Source organism: Equus caballus, chromosome 21, assembly GCF_041296265.1.
Source record: "Equus caballus isolate H_3958 breed thoroughbred chromosome 21, TB-T2T, whole genome shotgun sequence".
NCBI classification, from domain to species: domain Eukaryota; kingdom Metazoa; phylum Chordata; class Mammalia; order Perissodactyla; family Equidae; genus Equus; species Equus caballus.
Window position 1 is genome coordinate 72,210,110 of NC_091704.1, and position 20,002 is coordinate 72,230,111.

The 20,002-nt window shown below is 55.0% G+C and overlaps 1 protein-coding gene across 6 annotated transcripts in view; it reads left to right on the forward strand.

The window, feature by feature from the left end:
• Window positions 1-19,258, forward strand: part of BRD9 (bromodomain containing 9) — a 26,200-nt gene extending 6,942 nt beyond the window's left edge. For all 6 annotated transcript variants that reach the window (XM_001491044.7, XM_005604367.4, XM_005604368.4 and 3 more), the window contains 9 exons: window positions 654-786; window positions 2,639-2,714; window positions 3,986-4,081; window positions 5,171-5,303; window positions 7,333-7,444; window positions 10,806-10,844; window positions 14,392-14,491; window positions 16,995-17,162; window positions 18,467-19,258. In XM_001491044.7, coding sequence (XP_001491094.3) covers window positions 654-786; window positions 2,639-2,714; window positions 3,986-4,081; window positions 5,171-5,303; window positions 7,333-7,444; window positions 10,806-10,844; window positions 14,392-14,491; window positions 16,995-17,162; window positions 18,467-18,567 — 958 coding nt within the window. In that variant the 3' untranslated portion in view covers window positions 18,568-19,258. The remainder of the gene's footprint in view (window positions 1-653; window positions 787-2,638; window positions 2,715-3,985; window positions 4,082-5,170; window positions 5,304-7,332; window positions 7,445-10,805; window positions 10,845-14,391; window positions 14,492-16,994; window positions 17,163-18,466) is intronic.
• Window positions 19,259-20,002: the final 744 nt, after the last annotated feature.

Below are 20,002 nucleotides of genomic sequence, written 5' to 3' on the forward strand. Positions count from 1 at the left end.
CACCTGTAGCTGTAAACCCTGGGCGGGAGGAGGGGCCTTCCTGTAGTTTTGGGATCCCCAGGCAGGGCTTGCTCCCGCTGCTCCTCTGGGGGCTCCACCCACTTGCTTCTAGAACCTTCCAGAGGAGAGGCTAACTCCCTTGGGTGCTGCACCCAGTGCCTCGCTCACATGTGAGTCAAGAAAGGCGGCTTGGTGTGGAACCTCAGGTCAGCCTGCTGGAGTCTCAGGGTGACCCTGGGGTGTTGCAGCAGGGGGTGCTCTCCAGCCCCGCCCGCAGCCTCGCACCCCATCCCAGGCCCAGAGCCTCGACCCTCCACAGGATTTCTGTCACTTCTGCTGCTGCCTTGAGTGACACTGTAACCAGTGAGGCTCCTGTCTTGTGTCCTCTGTTGTTTTTGAGGTGGCTGAAGTGTGTGGCTGAGACATGAGAAGTACGGAACGTGTACTTGGCTTAGCCTCACTCTTCATCTTCCTGAAAGCATCCTGTTTGGCTGTGGTTAGAACGAAAGGGAAGGGAGAGACAGTGAGCTTTGTGTGGCTCCTCAGGGTTCTCTTCGTGGCCTCGGGGCATTAGAGACTGACCATGGGGGCAAGGTGGGAGTGGTGTGCACCGTGGGCCTCCTGGTGATGTGTGCGGGGTTCCTGCATTGTAGCTGCATGTTTGAGCCAGAAGGGAATGCTTGCAGCCTGACCGACAGCACGGCGGAAGAGCACGTGCTGGCCCTGGTGGAGCATGCAGCTGACGAGGCTCGGGACAGGATCAGCCGACTCCTCCCAGGCAGCAAGGTAGCCCTTCCTGATGGGGCGGGTGTGTCTTCTGCCAGGACGGTGGCACAGCCGTCCAAATCAAGAGGTTAATACCAGGACGTCTAGTTGCAGTCTCGCCAGTGTCGCAGTGGTGCCTTTGTCCCCAGAGGGTCCAGCTCGGGAGCACGTGCTGCAGTCCTCACTGGCCGCTGGTACCTGCTGGCCCTGTCTCCTGGGAGGGAGGGACGGGCTCCGGGCACCTCTCGGGCAGGCCCCTCGCTCACAGGAGTGGTGTGTAGTGTTTGGACGCCTGCGGTCGGGTCCCCTCGCCCGGGTGTTGACCTTCGTCACTGGATGGAGGCGGAGCCCACCAGGCTTCTCCACTGTAGGTTCATCTGTTCCCCGGTGCTCATGTCTCTGTGTGCATGCCGTCGCTCGTGGGTCTCACCCGGTGCGGCCGCTGGGAGCCCGTCCAGTGTGCTGCTGTGCTCAGGGGGAGGTGCCGCCAGCCCCTGCGCACCGGCTCCTCCTCTCTGACACGGGGAGTTCTAGACCCGGGCGTCCAGTAGAGAGAGCATGGGAGTCACGCGTGGAGCTTTGAACTTGCATGTGGGCTTGTTAAGGACACAGGTGAAATTAATCCTGATGTTTTCCTTGACCTGACATATCCTAAATCTCATTTCAATGTGTAGCACATATAGAGACTTAACGTCTTTTACCTCATTGAGTCTGGGGAACGCACATTGGATTGTACGTAAAGACTTTTGAAATAACACTTTGGATATATCACGTTACATAAGGTAGATTAAGATTATTTTTGCCTGTTTCTTTTCACTTACTTTTAACATGCTTGCCAGGAAGGTTGAGGTTTTCTGTGGGGTTATGTTGTGTCCGTTCGACCCGCTGGTCTGCAGTCCTGTTGCTCTGTAGCCCTGGGGTCGGCCGTTCTCCATGGAGCCCTGGTTCCTGAGTGGAGAACGGCATTCGGAAACCAAGACCCTGGTGCTGGGTGTGGCCCATTATGGACAGAACCAGGAAAGGCCATGCACATACCTACAGCTTATAGAAGGAATCCCACACTGACATCTGTGTCAACATTCGACTGAAAACCGTGTTTTCAGACTGGAACCTTGGATTCCATCCTCACCACCTGGTCTGCTCCACATTCTCTCTTTCGTTTTGTAACTCCACCGTGAAAAACCTGACTTGCTGTGCCCTTAACCCACATACCTGCTCAACAGTAACAGTTTCCCACCTCTACGCCCTACACACCCTGCTTGGGCCCCGGTTCTGCTCCCGTCACTGCTCTCTGGATGTCTGGCCCCTGCCTCGGGCTCCAGCACCCATGCCAGGCTGCCGTCACTTCTCGCCCCCTCCCTGCATATGCCAACAGCAGCATGAGCGCCGCCTCTTCCGGGTCCCCTGTGGCCTGCAGTGGAGGAAGCAGTCTTGTTTGGTGGTGGTTTTAATGGAAATGAGTCTCAGGTGCTTCAGAGATGGCGCCTGTGGGCTGCCCATCAGTACCATGACCTTGCTGGCCAGTGTCTCGTTCCACCTCTTTTTGTTCAGGCTTCTGGCCTACTGTCAGCAGTTCCCAGGTAGTTTTCTGTTTCGGAAGCTCCTTTTGGAAGGGTCATGAGAGCCTGTCTGAGGAGTCCTCTGCTACATACGTGTGCATGTTGTCGTTTGCAGGCAGGTCTTAAACGAGACCCCAGGGAAGGGGCCTCTGCTCTCTGTTGGGGAGTGAGTGACCATTGTGGCCTGTGGGGCTCATCCCGGTTGGGCCACGTCCGTAGGTCTCTGTCTTGTTGAAGCTTCGGTAGGAATCTCTGCGGTGGTGGAAGTCACGGGCCGTCCCTCGGCGGATGGGCTCAGGCGCACTTCCTTGCAGATGGGCTACCTAAAGAAGAACGGAGACGGCAGCCTGCTCTACAGCGTGGTCAACGTGGCCGAGCCGGATGCTGACGGTGGGTGGCCCCTTGCGCGGCTTGGCCTTCTGTGGGCTGCACCGCATGCTTTTAAGCTCTGTTCACGCACAATGATTTTAAACCCGTGCAACCTACTCAGGGTGCCCGTTTCCCGTGGAGTGCGTGACGCCGGCTGTGGGGTGCAGATGGGCAGCCCTGCCTGGCTTCCTGCCCCTGCACAGCCCCCGTGACATGGCACCACACCACCACACGTGTGGTCGGTCGGTGGACTGCGGGGCAGAGGTGCTGCTTTCCCAGGCTCCCTAGGATAGCCTACAGGACTGGGCCGCACTCCCGCAAAGCTGCGGAGAAGTCCTTGCTGATACCATCACAAAGCGGTTCCCTACAAGTTCAGTAAGGGCTCCTTCTTCAGAAGCCAGAGTGCCGAACTCAGCCCCCCTCAAAGCTCGAAAGAGGTAAACGTGGGTCCAAACGTGAATTCTAGAGGAAAATCCCCAGTTGATAATTAGATCAGGGAGATCTTGGAGGAGGCGTAAATTACTGGGTCCATCCAACCTATATGTCACTTTTATGGTCTTTAAGAGGTATTTTTATGCTTTTCTCTCTCTTTGAAAATGTTTCAGAGGCCTTTCCTTTAAAGGAAAGCAGAGCTCGCTCAGATTTGGGATATGCTCATACGCACACGAGGGAGCGGAAGCACCTTCCCTTGGACTTGCCCATGTGGGCGCGATGATGTGCCTGGTGGCATCCTTTTGCTCAGCCCTAGATGGGCAGATTTATCTAATTTTTTGGATGCATGCAGAGTATAAACTGACCAGCGTCTTTAGTCTTTAGCGAAAATGAATCATGGCGTTCTCTGTAGGAGGATAGGCAAGTTGATTAACACTAGCTTAGAAAGAGGACATCGAGGTTGAGGTCCCGGTCAGGGCTGAAGAGGCCTGCTCAGGTCACGTGAGCAGAGTGTGCTCGACGGGAGCAACACAGGAAACCTGTGGTCAGAGGAGTGTTCGGGCCAAGGCTGCACTGTGGCGGGAGGTTTCCCAGAGGTGTGAGCAGTCCACCGCTGGTGTTGTGGTCACAACGCTGCAGATTTTCGTTCTGCCTTCTTTGGGGTGGTCGTGAAGTGACCCTGGAGTGCAGTTATGGTTTGGGAGTGGCAGCTGGCTGTGGTAAATTAGATTTTGGATGGTCTCTCGAGAACCCCTGGGGCCTTCCTCCCACACGCCCCCACAGTGAGGCCGAGAGAGTGCTGCGGGCTGCGTGCGGCGGGGGCTTCGCAGCCGGCTGCTCACAGCTCTGGTCCCCTGCAGAGGAGGAGACCCACCCGGTGGACCTTAGCTCGCTCTCCAGCAAGCTGCTCCCCGGCTTCACCACACTGGGCTTCAAAGACGAGAGAAGGAGCAGAGGTGAGTGTGTCGGGAGTATGTGGGGCACGGGTCCGCTCGTCACGGCCAGGGGGTGAGCCCCCGATCCCTGCTCCAGGGTCTTCCTGGCTCACTTCTCTTTACTACTGTGTGCACATTCTGATTTTGAAAGTAATCAAAAAATTAAGGTCACCTGAAATGTTGGAAATAAGAATTAGGTTGGGCAGGCCCCTCCTTTGCTGTCTGCTCTTTCTTGGTGGGTGGGTCTCAGCCGTGGGCTTTGTGCAGTCCTCCAGGTGGCTGCTGCGGTCCTTGGTGGTGCTGGGACTCGGGGCAGGTGGTCGTGGTCCTGCGGTGGGATGCTGATGTCCTCCAGCAGGCTCCCTTTCATCCATTGGAAGGGGCGCGATGCCACCTGCCATGCGCGGAGAGAGCTGTGCGTGGAAGGCTCTAGAGAAAGATGGGTCTGCACGCCAGACGGCGGCTGGGCGGGCACAGTGGGGTTGGGGGTGGAAGGGTGTGAGCGTGTTCTCTGCGTTTGTGTTCTATCTGGTTTGCGTTTGTGGCAGGCTTTCCAGTTTGTTTTGGAGTGTCTGCAGCCGTTTTGTTCACAGGGGACAGTCGGCATTGTCTGGAGATGTTTTGATTGTCACCCCGGGGTGCTACTGGCATCTAGTGGGAGAGGCCAGTTCTGTATCAGGTCACAGCCCTCCTGGCCTGACGTCCTTCCCACGGTGCCAGCACGTGCCTCCCTCAGGGTGGCGGCCCCTGCCTCTCTCTGTCCCCTCAGCAGGAGCTGGGCTCTGTGGGCTCCGTCCCCAGTGATATCTGGGACAGCCATGAGCTCTGCAGCCTGTCGGGCTCACTCCCTTATGGATCGCTACGCCTTGTTTGCCGCCCTTGGCTCAGAGGCAAACGAGGGCTGGGGCAGCGACTCTGGTAGTCATGCCTGAAAAGCCGCTCTGCTGTGCTTGTACCCGGGAGCGGAAATCTCGCAGAGAAGGCCAGGCGCTCAGGGCTGCCTGTGCATGGGGCGAGCCGCTGCAAGGACAGTGCAGCGCGTCCTGTGCGGGCTGGGGTCTGCGTGTGAGGCTGATGTCCTCAGCGGTTCCCTTTCTCTTTTACTCCCAGTCACGTTTCTCTCAAGTGCCAGCACCGCGCTGTCAATGCACAATAACTCAGTGTTTGGTGACTTGAAGTCGGATGAAACAGAGCTGCTCTACTCTGCCTACGGAGATGAGACGGGAGTGCAGTGCGCGCTGAGGTGAGCGTCGGGCGGCGTGGCATGTGCAGAACGCGGGCTGGTTTCTTGCCTGGTGTGGGGTCGGAGCCTTTTTCCTGGTGAATTCAGGGCCTGCTTGCAGGTGTGTAGCAGAGACGGCCACTGGCAGCAAGTCTAACTTCCTAGTCCGTGTCAGTGAACCACTCTGGTCTGCTGCAGGCTGTCTTGAAGGCCACAGTTTTAAGAAGGCGATGACGTGGGCTGTCGCTCAAAGAAGAACATAGGTGTGTAACCCACTGCGTGTGCTTCCTAAGAACCTGTTTCACAGTTGTATCGAAAGGTGGTTCCTGGTGGCTGTCTTAGCTCCAGCTGCCAAAACAAAGGAGGCAAACGGGGCAGCTCAAACAGTCCACGTTCATTGTCTCCCAGCTCTGGAGACTGCCGTGCAGATCCAGGTGTGGGCAGGGCTGCTTGCCTGAGGCTCCTCTCCTGGGGTGTAGACGGCTGTGTCCTCCCTGTGTCCTCACAGGGTCGTCCCTCTGTGTGTGTCTGTGTCCAGATCTCCTCTTGTAAAGACACCGGTCATCTTGGATCAGGGCCCACCTTGAAGATCTCATTTTAGCTCAGTCACCTTTTCAGGGCCCTATCTTCAAATACGGCCGCATCCTGAGGTGCTGGGGGTTCAGCCGTTGACGTCCACATTTGATGACAAAGTTCAGCCCCTGACAGTGACTAGGGTGTAATATTAGAGTTGGAGATGTCCTACTGCGTTTCTATAGGACTGTTTGTGTGTTCATTTTTTGTTTTCTGTGGCAAAGTAGAAGTGGGCCATTTTTGCAAAATTTTAGTAATTTTCTATGGGGAGAGGAACTTAATTTTGCTAGCCTCTTAAGAAATGGAATATTTCCATATTAGATCTTTGTTTTATTTCAGAGAGATTACAGAATGTATTTGGAGAATAAACAAGGAATAGGTTAGCTCCTGATAGAGTAAATGAATCCCTAACCCAGATTTTTCTGAGAAAAAGAAAGAAGTGGAAAACCGAGGAGAGATTTCTTTCGGGAGAGGATGGTGTCACAAGAGGGTGACCCTGCCCTTTCCCCCGTCACCCTGTCACCCCGTCACCCTGTCAGGTTGCTCACAGCTCTTCAGGGCAAGTCACCTCCTGTTCAGGTGGTGTCGTGTGGCCAGACTGAGTTTGCCTCCCCCCAAGTGCCTGCTCCTGAGATGCACACGGAGCCCATGTGCCATCTAGCGAGACCCGCTGTGTGAGCAGCACACTCGAGGAAACAGGGCCTGGCCCCTTCCTCCTGGGCCTCCCGCGCCGCCCTCCCCAGACTGCTCGCCGTGAGCATTCCATCCGGTCCCTGCTCCCTTCTCAGTGGTCACTGCTGTGGTTTACCGTGAGGTGCTCCTGGTGGAGCCTGCCGTGTTGTCGTGGCTTCGCGCCACGCCAGCAGGCCTCCTCGCTCCGTGTGAAGGTCTTTGAAGTCTCGGCAGCCCTTCCGAGCCTTTGCCTGGCTTCTGATGCTAGACTGTGGGTGTTTGTTTTCTGCCTCCTCTTAAAGGTTTTTGGTTAGGTTTCTTTGTTCTCTTTAAGCATTTGTATGGTCCAGAATCAAGATGACACTAAGAGGTGTACGTGGAGAGTCTTGCTCTCACCCTTGGCCCCTCCCCTTCCCAGTAGGTAGCCACCACACTGTGCATCGCTCCTCAATCTGGATATGCCTGTGCGGCTTTTACTGGAGTTAGGGTGCGGTATCTTTCATGTGTGTGTGCACACACTGTTCTTCATCTTGCCTTTTTTAAAATTAATTTTATCTCAAGATCTTGTTAATCTTTTTGGGTCACGGACCACTTTGAAGATCTGATGAAGGCTGTTAGTCCCCTCCCCACAACTACCACATCCGGGGGGTCCGTGGCTCTCCATAGACCCTCTCTTGTGGAGGAGCATCCGAGGAGGGTGCTGACACGGCAGGTGTCTGCAGTCAGGACTGCGGCCTTGGGGACAGAGTTTGGAGCCTAGCGCACGTGGCGTTCCTTTCAGCCTGTTCTCTCACGGCCCTCCCAGCCTGCAGGAGTTCGTGAAGGATGCTGGGAGCTACAGCAAGAAGATGGTGGATGACCTCCTGGACCAGATCACAGGCGGGGACCACTCACGGATGCTCTTCCAGCTGAGGCAGGTGGGCTGCGCGTGGTGCCACTCCTGTGGGAAGAGCCCGTCCGAGCGAGCAGGCTTTTAGGGCAGAGTGTGCTGTTTTTAGGCAGTCACTAAGCTGCCCTTCCCTCAGTAGTTTTTTATTTTTTATTTTTATTTTAAACAGTTGATTTCTTTAAAAGAGCCTTAAAAGTAAAGTCTTCTCTGTTGACCACACAGTCATCATTTCTGCACTCTTCGTTACTTTCTGTACACACAGATTTTTTCATCCTCTGTCGTTTTCTTTGTCCTGAGGCATTTTCTTCAGTATTTCTGATAGTACAGATTTGGTCACAGTCTGAGGAAGTCTTTATTTTGCCTTCACTTTTGAAATTCACCTCCCTTGGTGTGGAGTCATAGTAGACTGGTTTCCCTCTCTAAAATACGTCTGACTTACCTTGTTTCCGAAGAAGTGTCTGCAGTCATTTTTATCTTTTTTTTCCATTTGCAGTGTGTCTTTTTTGGTCAAGATCAAGGACTGGCAAACATGGCCCACGAGCTAAGAGCGTTTTTTGTATTTTTTAAAGGTTGTAAGAGAAGAAGAATTTGCTACAGACAGCCGTGGCCTGAACAGCCCCAATCACTTGCCCCCTGGCCCTTCAGGGAGAAAGTCACCAACTGCCGCTCTAGCTGCCCTCAGATTTTAACCTTTACAACTCATTTTCACCAGTGCATTTTTCGTGTGTCTCAGTGTGTTTTTCTTTGTGCTTATTCTGCTTAATGTTTGCTGAGCTTCTTGGACCTATTGGTTTATAGTTTTCATTAAGCTTGGAAGATTTTCAGCCATTAGTTCCTCAAGTGTCATTTCTGCCCATACCCTTCTTTCATCTTTTCTCTGGGACTTTGACACATGTGTTGGATGTTTTGATATGTTCCACACATCACTAGTGCTGTCCTAATTTTTTCAGTCTTTTTTTCCCTCTTTCAGTTTGAATCGTTTCTGTTGCCGTGGCTTCACATTGAGTGATCTTTCTTATGCTGTGTCTGAATCTATTGTTAATCCCAGCCAGTGAATTTTTCATTTGAGATACTGTGTTTTTCACCTCTAGAATTCCGTTTGGACTTTTTTGCTTATAACGTTCTCACGTTATGTTCATGTTTTCCTTTAAATCTTGGGCACATTCATAATATTTATTATAGCTGCTTTCAAAGTCCTTCTCCGCTAATTCTATGATGTCTGGCGTTTCTCGATCTGTCTCTATTGGCAGATTTTCCTTTGGTTAGACGCCATGATTTGCTGCTTCATTGTTTGGATTCTAGATATTATGCTGTTGAGTCTAGACTGCACCAATATAGCAACCACTAGCCACATGTGGCTACTGGGAAATTTGGATGTTACTAGTCTGGATTTAGATATGGTGAAAGTATGAACTACAAACTAGAACTTGAAAGACTACTCATGGCGTCGCCCCGTGGCCGAGTGATTAAGTCCGCGCACTCCGCTTCGGTGGCCCAGGGTCTCGCTGGTTCCACTCCTGGACGCGAGCATGGCACCGCTCTTCAAGCCATGCTGAGGCGGCGTCCAGGGGCTCAACCAGAAGGACCTACAACTAGAATATACAACTATGCCCTGGGGGTTTTGGGGAGAAGAAAAAGAAGAAGATTGGCAACAGGAGTCAGCCCAGGGCCAATCTTTGGGAAAAAGAAAAGAAAGGCTCGAGGAAGAGGAGGAGCTTGAGCCTCTCTTCAGCAGGAGCCCTTTAGAGACGTGCGCGAAGGGGCTGTAAGGCGCCTCAGTGATGTTATGTGGACTACATGTTTGAATAAAAATGCTTTCACTGTATTAGATTAAGTGAAATACGTTAAGATCAATTGTACGTTAAGATTAATTTTAGTGTGGATACTAGAAAACTTAAAATTAGGTGTGTGGTTACATTATATATTTGTTGGACAAGGCGGGTCTGGATGTTATAGTCTTCTTTTAGAGAACGTTGATGTTCGTTTTGGCAGAGTGGTTACTTCTGAGTCACCTGATCCTCCTGGCGCTTGTTTTAAGCTGTGTAGGGTGGGTCTGGGCAGCCTTCAGTCTAAGTTTCAATGAGGCCCCTGCTCTGGCCTGGTGGAGTTGGGGCCTATCTCGCCCGGCGTCTCTGGCTCTGTAGCATTTCATCTGTACCTGCACAGGTTGGCATCAGCCAGGCTCGAGGTCCCTCCAGGATGTCCAGAGCCCCTGCTCTCCAGACTGTCCCGCCAGCTGTGATCTCCCACTCTTCCGCTCGGCATGGCCGCCATGCTCTGGGTGCTGTTCTCTGCCCTGCTGTCTGCAGGTTTCCTCCGGCGCTGCCTCTGGGCACAGCACCTGAAGCAGGCACCTCCACACCGTGTGGCAGACACAGCGGGAGGCCCTAACATGTGCTGGCAGCTCAGTTTCCCCTCTAGATTGCTTTCTAGATTTTCTGCAAGGGAACTTGTGCTGCAGAGTTTCATAATTTTAGATGTGCCACAGCACTAAATAACATATGATACTAAAGTGTATACGTTAGCGGAAGCTTGTATGAGGTAACAGACATGAATGATGGCAGTATTTCTTTTTCTGCTTACAAGTTTGTGAAAATCATAACACAGGTGAATCTCAGAAACATTATTTTGAACAAAAGGTCACAGGTAAAAAGTGTGCAAGCTGAATAGCTGTTTTTTTTAGGTATGTACACAGGACTAGGGTATTTTTAAGGTAATGCTCCTACCAGATTGCAAGACAGTGGCTCAGTACAGCATTCAGGCTGTGATCTCTGCACGAGGTGGTCACATGTGCCTGGGTCCCGCTCAGGCTGTGCTCACACACGTGGTGGTGAAGACTAAGTCCTCTTCCAGACACTCTGTAGGCCAAGAAGGACACATGGCCCCATAACCCTGCCCATCTCGGGGGCGGGGGCACCGTGAGGGTCTTGCCCCATCAGGATTTGAACTGGTCCCGGTGCCTCTCATCTTCAGGCTAAACCACCAGACCCAGTGTTTTTCCTGAGCTGCCCTTGAGACTCGGGGTACAATGTCTGACATTTTTGTTTTTAGCCATGCGAGGTTCAGGAACAAGGTTGGGTGTCATCTCGCTCCTCCTCCTCCTCCATCTTGTCTTAGGGTGCTCTCAGGCACTCAGCCCCAGGGTCTCGGGGGGCCTACGTGATTCCGGCCCTCGTGGGTCCCATTAGCTCTCTCTCTCACACTGTGCCAGCTGTCGAGAAGCCCGCAGGGCCCGGCCCGGTCTTTCCAGTGTAGTTATGAGCATGAAGACAGCCCCAGTAGTAGTGCCTGTGCTGGTTTTACTTCACGTGGGTACGTGATGTGAGGAAATCTTCCTTCTATATGAAATCGTTTTGGAAAAGCTGGTTTCTTTCTTGTTTTCTTTGCAGAGGAGAAATGTTCCAGTGAAGCCTCCAGATGAAGTAAAGGTGAGTTTCATGGATATGTAAGTAAAAACCTCGTTATTGGGGTTCCCGTAGGGAAGGTTGTGTTCAGCCTTTGAAATGGAGTGGTTGAGTCGAACTGTGTGTACTGGTATTTAGAAACTGGTTAAGTTCCTGATGAATGAGATTAAGTGGCAGTCTCCCCCTCCCTCAGCTTTTAATGACTTGGGGTGAGGGACGTAAAGCCAACATACGTTCCTCCAAATCTAGACACAGGAATCCTAAGGTGCCCGGGCTGGGACAGGCAAGGTGGGCCTGCTCGGGTCCTGCGGGGCAAGTAGCACGCTTTGTCTCTGGTCCCGTGGGTTCTTCGGCCTTCCCCAAAGATGGGCACGCCAGCAGGCACATGCTGTGTGTTGCCAGTCAGGTGTATGTGCGCTGCACACTCGTGAGTGAGACGAGCCCAGCAGTTCTAGGTCCTTGGGGCCTGCCGGCACCCGGAGTAGACAGTCTGTGTTTGAGGAAACTGTTGTGGCCCAGCCTCGGTTTCCCCCTTTTTCCTGCCCTTTGGGAATAACTTGGAGTGTGCATGTTGACAACCAGCTTTGAATACAATTCCCATTTTGGAGCAGAGGTGCCAGCATGTTGGGCAGGGCATGGGGGCCTGGGCCACAGGTGTTACCTGGCCTCAGTGGACAGAGGGCCCACCTGGAGCAGGAGCATCAGGTGCCTGTCAAGTGGGGGCTCTTCAAGTGATAGAACCAGAGAAGGGGACACGGGTGTCTCTCCTGAGGGTGTGCTCCTGGTGTTGCTAGGTCCTTGAGGCAGCCAGGATTCTGCTCAGCATCTCTGTCTGGGTTATGCAGACACCGTGGTATAGAGTGCAAACCCCACACGGTGTCTGAAGAGCTGGGACATACTGTAGGCCACTCTAAGCTGGGAGCCTGGCACATTCCCTCTGCCCTGCCAGCAGGGCCTCTGTGGGGCAACCCTCAAGCAGCGGCAGGGAGCTTTCAGAAGGGGCTCCTATGCCTGTGCTGTCCCTCGCACCAGGGGCACAGAGCACCTGCTGGTGGCAGCTGGCTCCATTCGGTGCCTTCCCACCTGCATGCGGCGTGCACATGGTGTTGACACGTGAGGGGCACTCGCCTCTCTCTGTCATTGCATTCACTCGTGCACCTCACGGCCTGTATGTCAATATGCTTCTGTCATCAATCAGGGCTCCCAAACGTTTCTGCAAATAAGTGTTCCTGTTTTTCTTTCGATTTAACTTAGCGTGTCCAAAGACACCAACTTTAATGATGTGATTTTCAGCATTGCCTTAGAATGTAGGTCTCCACACCTAACACGTGGGCAGAGCTAGCCAATGGAAGGACGAATTCCTGAGCAATCTCCCATAGGTGAGCCCTAGAGAGGCTACCTTGGGAATGCACACACACTCAGTTGCTCTCTTGTGGTCTCTAGGGAAATCTGTGCTTCTCAGTGCTTTTTTACTGTTGGAATAAAATGTGAGCAAACCGATTTTTTTTTTTTCAAGTTGTCTTTATGAGCTCCAAACTGCCTCATCCTTTAGGATCACCAGGTAATCCTGTAACATCCTTGAATGCCATGAGCTGTGGGGAGATTCTCCATGTGTCTGAGATGCAAGGGCTTTGGTGTTAAGCCCTGGGCAGGGGAACTCACAGCTCTAAGACTCAATCTTCAGTTATGGAGCAGATTGGTAGTGGTGGGCTTGTTGTAGGACTTTGTGGTGACCTCGGCTCTGGGCCTGGCCAACACCGGGCTCTGTGAATGTGAATTCAGCCTGGCTTGCTGATGGCCTAAGTCATCACTAACAGTTCCTTTAGGGAGAAATTTTTATCAGAGCACAGACAGAAGTAGGTTTTCTGAAAGCCAAGCGAGGAGGGCAAATTCACAGATCACCAAGGTTAAGACAGCCCAACCAGAGAGGCTCACACCCAGGCCATGACAGCCCAACGGTAGAGGGTTCACACACAGTCCATGACAGCCCAACGGGAGAGGGTTCACACCCAGGCAGTTATAGCCCGACGGCAGAGGGTTCACACCCAGGCCACAACAGCTCAACAGGAGAGGGTTCACACCCAGGCCACGACAGCTCAACAGGAGAGGGTTCACACCCAGGCCACGACAGCTCAACAGGAGAGGGTTCACACCCAGGCCACGACAGCTCAACAGGAGAGGGTTCACACCCAGGCGATTACAGCCCAAGGGAAGAACGTTCACGCCCAGGTGATTACAGCCTGATGGAAGAACGTTTATGCCCAGGCAGTTACAGCCCGATGGAAGAGGGTTCACGCCCAGGTGATTACACCCCGATGGAAGAGGGTTCACACCCAGGCGATTACACCCTGATGGAAGAGGGTTCACGCCCAGGCGATTACACCCCAATGGAAGAGGGTTCACACCCAGGCGATTACACCCCAATGGAAGAGGGTTCACACCCAGGCGATTACACCCCAATGGAAGAGGGTTCACACCCAGGCAATTACACCCCCATGGAAGAGGGTTCACGCCCAGGCGATTACAGCCCGATGGAAGAGCGTTCACAGGCCTGGTGCCCCCTTGTCAGTAGCAGGAGCCTCAGCTACCTCCTGTTGCTGCGTCCCTGTGAGTCGCTGAATGGTGCTCGATGCCCGTCCCTGCTGTGCAAGCTGGTGGCTGCCCTGTGTGAACCCTGAATCCCAGAAGGCTGAGGGTGGGGTGCGGGGCATTGAAAGGTGCCGCACAAGCCAGGCCCGCAGACTCTCAGTGTCAGCTCTGACGTGGGGCTTTTGTTCTCAGCTCTCACGAAGAAACGGTGTCCCTCCCGAGGGTCAGCTGGGGAGTGTGCTCCCATTTGACAGCAGCTTATCCAGTGATGACTTGGGATTCAGCACCAATGTCAGAGGGTGTAGTTGGGCAGAATTTCAAAGACCTTACAGTCTGAGGTGGTGTCCATCCCTTATAGTACTGGAGACAGTCTGCCAGGTGTTTATTTAAAACGTGGCTGTGTGTTAACTCTGAAACCCTAGTAGTCTGAGAGCAGCCAATGGGGATGGAAGGAGGTTTGTCAGGGGGGTTTTGGAGAAGGGGAGCTGTTTCTGTAATGATGTGGAGTGGGGCTGACCCAGGAGAAGACGCTCAAAGGAGGAGGGCCCAGCACCGGGAGAGCAAAGGGAGCTCGCATGGAGGAGGGAAGGGGCTGGAGCGTGCTGGTTTGGGATCCACCACATGGTGTGTTCAGTGACGTCCCTGCAGAGCAGCCACGGGTCTGCCTGTGGCGGCTCCAAGTCCCCCAGCACCCTTAGGTCCCCCGTGGGCCCACAGCATCTGTCTGTCTGGCAACATCGGCCGGGGCAATGGCCACCACTCACAAGCTCACCCCCAGTGATCCCTGGGCCACGGCATGGACTGGGCACTGCTTGGCCCTGCCCACTCCTTGGGGTGGACACGGCAGAGCAGGCCTGTCCTGCTGTGGGTCGCGGGGCATGGATGTAAGGTCACTGGCGTGACATCACCAGTGTGTGAACTGGTGTGCACTGCTGTTCAGTGACGTCTTCCTTTGTGCTTCATGGTTACCTGTCTTCTGCAGGCTGGGGACTCGCTGGGAGATGGCGGCTCTGTTCTGGATTTCATGTCCATGAAGTCGTACTCTGACGTCTCTCTGGACATCTCCATGCTCAGCTCTCTGGGTAGGTCGTGCTGGCCACGCTCCCCTTTGACCCCTTGGTCGGATTGTCAGGCTCGGCTAGAAGGAAGTGGCCCCTGTGCCTCTGATCCCTGGTGCCCGGTTCCCACACAGCCCGAGGGGTGGTGATCCTGAGGGGCATGGGCTGGGGCACCGCTGCCTCTCCTTGCTCTGGGGAATGTGACCCAGCCTGCGAGCTGACTGTAGAGTGAGGGCCCACTGTCCTCAGGGTCACCCTCCCAAATGGCTGCAAACAGGACTTTGCCTGGGCCTCCTTTATGACTTCAGGCTCCATCTGCAGGATCGCGGGGTTCTTTGATCCTGTTGGTTGGTGCGCATGCGTGTGCCCACTGGGACATGGCCTCTCGAACGGCTGGCACCCACTCTGTGAAGTGCTGTCTGCTTCCGCACAGCATCTGATGCTCAGAAGTCTCCTGTGCCACCCCAGCCCCTGCTGACGGGTGGTTTCATGAGCGTCTTCTCCCCTTTGCAGTCTGGACACACCTGCGTTTTCCCTCAGTGGTCCTCCCCGGGGCAGCCCCCGCTCGGGGACGTGTGGCAATGTGTTGGTTGTCACACCTGGGTGTGGTGTTTCTGGGATCACGTGGGTAGAGGCCAGAGATGCTGCTGAACATGCTACAGCGCACACGACAGCCCCAGAAGGAACAACCTGTCCCGAGTCAACGGTGCTAAGGTTGAGAAACGTGCCTTGTTAGAAGTGGGTTTTGTCTAACTTTAAAGAGCATGAAGTCGAGTCCCACTTCGTCATCCAGGACGACAGCCTCTGCCTTGGTGGGAGTGACCGTGGACTGTGTGTGTTTCATGCAGTTACTGCTTTGCTTGGGCTTAAGCCTGCTGTCTTGCTGTTCTGTCTTCCCAACAGTTCAGGGGTCCCCGGGACCACCCCTAGGTTTGGTGATGCACTAGGACTACCAGGACTCCGTGTATGGTTGTCTTCAGGGTTTGTTATAGCAAAGAATACAGGCCAGAACCCACGAAGGGGAAAGGCACATGGGTGAGTCCGGGGACACCAGGCATGCACTTCCGGAGCCCTTTCCTGGAGAGCCCCCAAGGATGCGCCTGGTCCCCAGCAACGAGCTGTGGCGGGGGTTGGGAGGGTCACCCTCCACCTGGCATGTCCCCAAACGCTAGTCCTCAGGAGGGGGCAAGTGTCTAGGTACAGTGAGTCCCCCTGCACTTCAGCAGCGGGGACCCTCCCAGAGTCTAGGTCAGCCAGCAGGAGCCGGCTGTGCCTCGGAAGACTGGAGGCCTCGGGCTGCCGTGGGAGCACCTTTCTGCGCACCAGCAGTTCTTCTTCTCCAGCTGCCTTGGAGACTCTCCTTTTCCCCGGTTCTCGGTGGTCTGGTCGTGCTGTGCCGCGGTTTGCTTCTCTTCAGATCCTCCCTTCTTGGGTTGTGTCAGCTCGTTGGACCTGGGTTTATAGCTTTATCAAATGTGGGAGTTTGGCTGTCATTTCTGCAGTGGTCACCTGGGCCCCGATTCTGCCCGTTTGTGGTTAAGTCTCTGCTTCGTTTGGGGCCATCCCGCGCTGTCCTGGGAGTCCCTGGCCATCCGTCCTGCAGCGGCTGCCCCATTGTCCTCCCAGGGTTTCCCCACACACGGCTGCTCTTTTCCTCTCCGGAAGCCACATTCGGCTGTCCCCGCCTTCCTCTGCCTGCGTGGATGCTTGGCGTGTGCTCGCTGGCGCCGTTTGCACGCAGCTGCTCCTCTCACATCTTGTGGACGATGTGCCACTGGCGGGATGGTGTTTCCCTGCGTCTTCGCCTGCGGGGCCGTGCTTTCTCGGAGGCCAGACCCTGCCGTCATGCGCTGGGTGCTAGGTTGGGTCACATACCCTTGAACCGTGGTGGTCCTTGCTCTGACAGGCTCTTAGCCCCCTCTCCTTCAGGCTCTGTCGGGTTTTGCTTTGAAGTGTTGCTAGGGCAGACACAGTCCCCACTAGGCCACACCTGCCTTCAGGCTTGGGACGTGTAATATCACAGACAAGCGTGAGCTCTGGACCTGCCCCAGTGGGGGCGTCCCTCTCGCACAGGTGCAGGGCGGTGCTTGGCTGAGACCTGGGAGCTCTCCAGGCAGCTGTCTTCTCCAGCTCTCAGCCCACCCGCTGGCCAGACCCCGCGGGTCCCCTCCCTGGCCATGGCCTGTGCGCTCTCATGGCCATGTCTGCAGCTCTCTTGCACACGGCATCCTGCTCTCCAGTTGGTTACAGCAGGACGGCAGCACTTGCGTGCGTCCAGTTGCTTGGGTGTGGTGTGGCGCCTGGTTTCTTGTCCAGTGCTGGTGCCCTCTGTCGAGGCCTCCACCCCCGTTTGCTCTGACTGAGTCGCCCTCACCTCCGAGCTGACTGTGCTCATCCAGCTTCACTTCCGAGTGGTGCTTGTGCGCGTGTGTGGTGACGCGTGAGAGGCTGGAGTTACAGACCGGAGGTGCCAGTGCACAGTGCTGGGCCGGCTGCAGTGGGCTGATGTCCGACTGTGTCTGCACAGGGAAGGTGAAGAAGGAGCTGGACCACGACGACAACCACCTGAACTTGGACGAGACGACGAAGCTCCTTCAGGACCTGCACGAGGCGCAGGCGGAGCGCGGGGGCTCCCGGCCGTCCTCCAACCTCAGCTCCCTGTCCAACGCCTCCGACAGGGACCACCCCCACCTGGGTAAGGCGGCCCCGGCCTTGCGCTCCGCCCTGACCCTCCAGCAGCCATCCTGGAGCATGAGTGGTGGTCACGTCCGGGAAGAGGGCAGGAGCGCCGACTTCCAAGAAAGGCCGGAGACCCCGGGGCTCAGAGCTCCGTCCCCGCTGCCCTCCTGGGCTGCCCCTGCCCCTGGGGCTTGGAGGACGTGCCTCCCTCCTCAGGCGGCTGCACTGAAGTGAAATGTTTAATGGAATTTAGTTAGTGCTGTGAATTGGCCGGAGGGTGCTGGCAGCCCCTGTGTCAGGAGAGCCCAGCCGGCCACGCCCGAGGCCCTTGGTCGCAGGCAGAATGAGGCTGAGGCTGTGGACCCTGACAGCCACGCAGAGTTAGACCTTGGGAACAGTTGTTTCTGCCTGCTGTTCCCCGCTTTTAGTCCTAAAACAGCATGTGGACTGGTGTGCTCCCCAGGACCCTGGTTTGGGGTGAGCACGTAACCTTGCTTGGCCAGGGGTCTCCATGTTTGACTAGTGACACCCTGAGTGGGTGTCTCGGGACCCCTCCAGGATGCCACATCCCCCTGTGCCCCGTGGCTCCATGAACTTGCTCGATTACATCCACATGCTGCTGTTGGAGTTCCCGGGTACAACTGAATTATTCTTTCAGCAGAGTAAACCTTGATGTTTTTGTGGGAATAAAAAAGGGTAATCAGTTACAGAGGTTTGGCTGAAGTTGTCTGAATAAGGACCGTGTCTTCGGTCTGGTTAACCTTGTAGTAAACAGTATATGATGGAGGCTCCAGGTGGCCCTGGCTCGGCTCCAGATCTGAGGACCCCAGCATCCTGGTGGACTCTCAGGGTGACACGGGAGCTGCTCAGGGGCTGGGGTTTGTCTTTAGGACCCCTGGCGAGGAGCCTCCGTTGTTTGCAGAATCAGCAGCCCTGCCGTGTGGAGGGCCAGCACCGACATCCCACTTCATGGTGTCCATACCACGTCTGCGAGGAGTTGCCCTCTACCTGCTCCCCAGGAGAGATGATGGCATGGCCCGTACCCCAGGGGAGATGAGGGGGTGGGCCGTACCCCGGGGGAGATGAGTGAGTGGCCAGTGCCCCAGGGGAGATGAATGGGTGGCCAGTGCCCCAGGGGAGATGAGGGGGTGGCCCATACCCCAGGCGTGCTGGCAGGTGGTCTGTAGCCCGGGGTCCTTGGCACTGGCTGAGTCCTGGGCTTTGCTGACCACAGTCTCACAGACTGGTTTTTGCACAGGGGCCTCCTGAGCTCCGAGCAGGTCAGACCATTGTGTTGAAATGTCTTTTCCTCAATTGCAGGAAGCCCTTCTCGCCTCAGTGTCGGGGAACAGCCAGACGTGACCCATGACCCATATGAATTTCTTCAGTCTCCAGAACCTGCAACCTCTACGAAAGGCTAGCCCTGTCGACAGTCTCAGATTGTTTGTTATTGTTGTCTTTATTTGCATGTACAGTTTTGTCGTGAGACAGAGACTTTCCTTTGGTCCCCTTTGGCGTGCTGGGAGCAGCCCCGGGAGGTGGGGAGTCGTCTCTGATACCATGTCGGCCACACGCAGATGTGTGTTTCTGTAGATCACCCCTGGAGTCCTGAATAGTGGAAATCACGCACGAAAGGTGTGTGACCAGATCGTGCGAAGCTGGAGTGGGCTGTCGCTGAGCTTCTTGGTGCCGGTCGAGCCCTGCTCTGCAGCAGTGTGGACGCACCTGTCTGCCCACATCCTCCACGCAGGGCCCAGGGAAGCAGACGTGTTTCTGTTTGCCTTCTATTGGGGGTCCTGCATGTTCTTTGCCTGCCTGCCTCCCACATCCACGTTGCTGAGGCAGGTCACGGTAGGGGCTGTTCACACAGGAGGAGCGTGTTGGGAGCAAGTGCACGCCCTCTGGCCGGGACAGGCCGAGTGAGGCCACTCCCCATTCCTGCTCTCAATCCCGTGCCTGAGCGGGTCGCTCTGCTGGAGGACTGCCACTTCCCTGCTGGTTACGATGGAGTGTTACGTGTCCATAAAACACCTTTTATTCTGGATGTGTTTACAGGACACCTGTTCATATTTGCAGAATGTAAATACAGATCTTAGTAAAAAGATACACAAAGAGTGTACTTGCTGTGATTATTTACAGCACTGCTGGACATCCACTTTAAGTGACTTTTCAGCAAAACCCTTTCTCATGCAGGGTTGGTGGTGTCCGTTCTTCCTAGTCATCATCTGCCGTCTCCTCACATCTCGGCCAGTTCTCAGTTCCCGTAGCTGTGCACCTTTCCCTGCACAACTCCTGCTCTGTTCTGTTATCGTGGAAACGTGTAGTTGGAGACTGCTGTCTCTCAGGGGAGGATCAGACCTGGGGGAGAGTGTGTGACCGAGGGGCAGTGGCAGTGCGACATGCCCGGGCACCACAGGACAGGGCCAGCCCCACTGGCTACTGACTGCCTGGGCCAGCAGGGCTTGCTGAGGTACTATGTGGATCAGACAAGGGCCTCCCCGCCAACATTGGTAAAAGGGGAGCAAAAATATCTCAGAGGGGCCAGCCTGGTGTGTAGTGATGAAGTTCACGTGCTCCGCTTCGGCAGCCCAGGGTTTGCAGGTTCGGATTCTGGGTGTGGACCAAGCACCACTAGTCAAGCCACACTGTGGTGGCATCCCACATAAAGTAGAGGAAGATGGGCATGGATGTTAGCTCAGGGCCAATCTTCCTCACACATGCACACACACAAATATCTCAGAGATGAGGCACCAGGAAGCCGCTGTGGCTGCTGTCAGCAGAGGAGGAATTTATCAACAGGACGCGGGCTAATGAGCAAACACCCTGGGAGCACGAACCCAACAACAGGCCACAGAG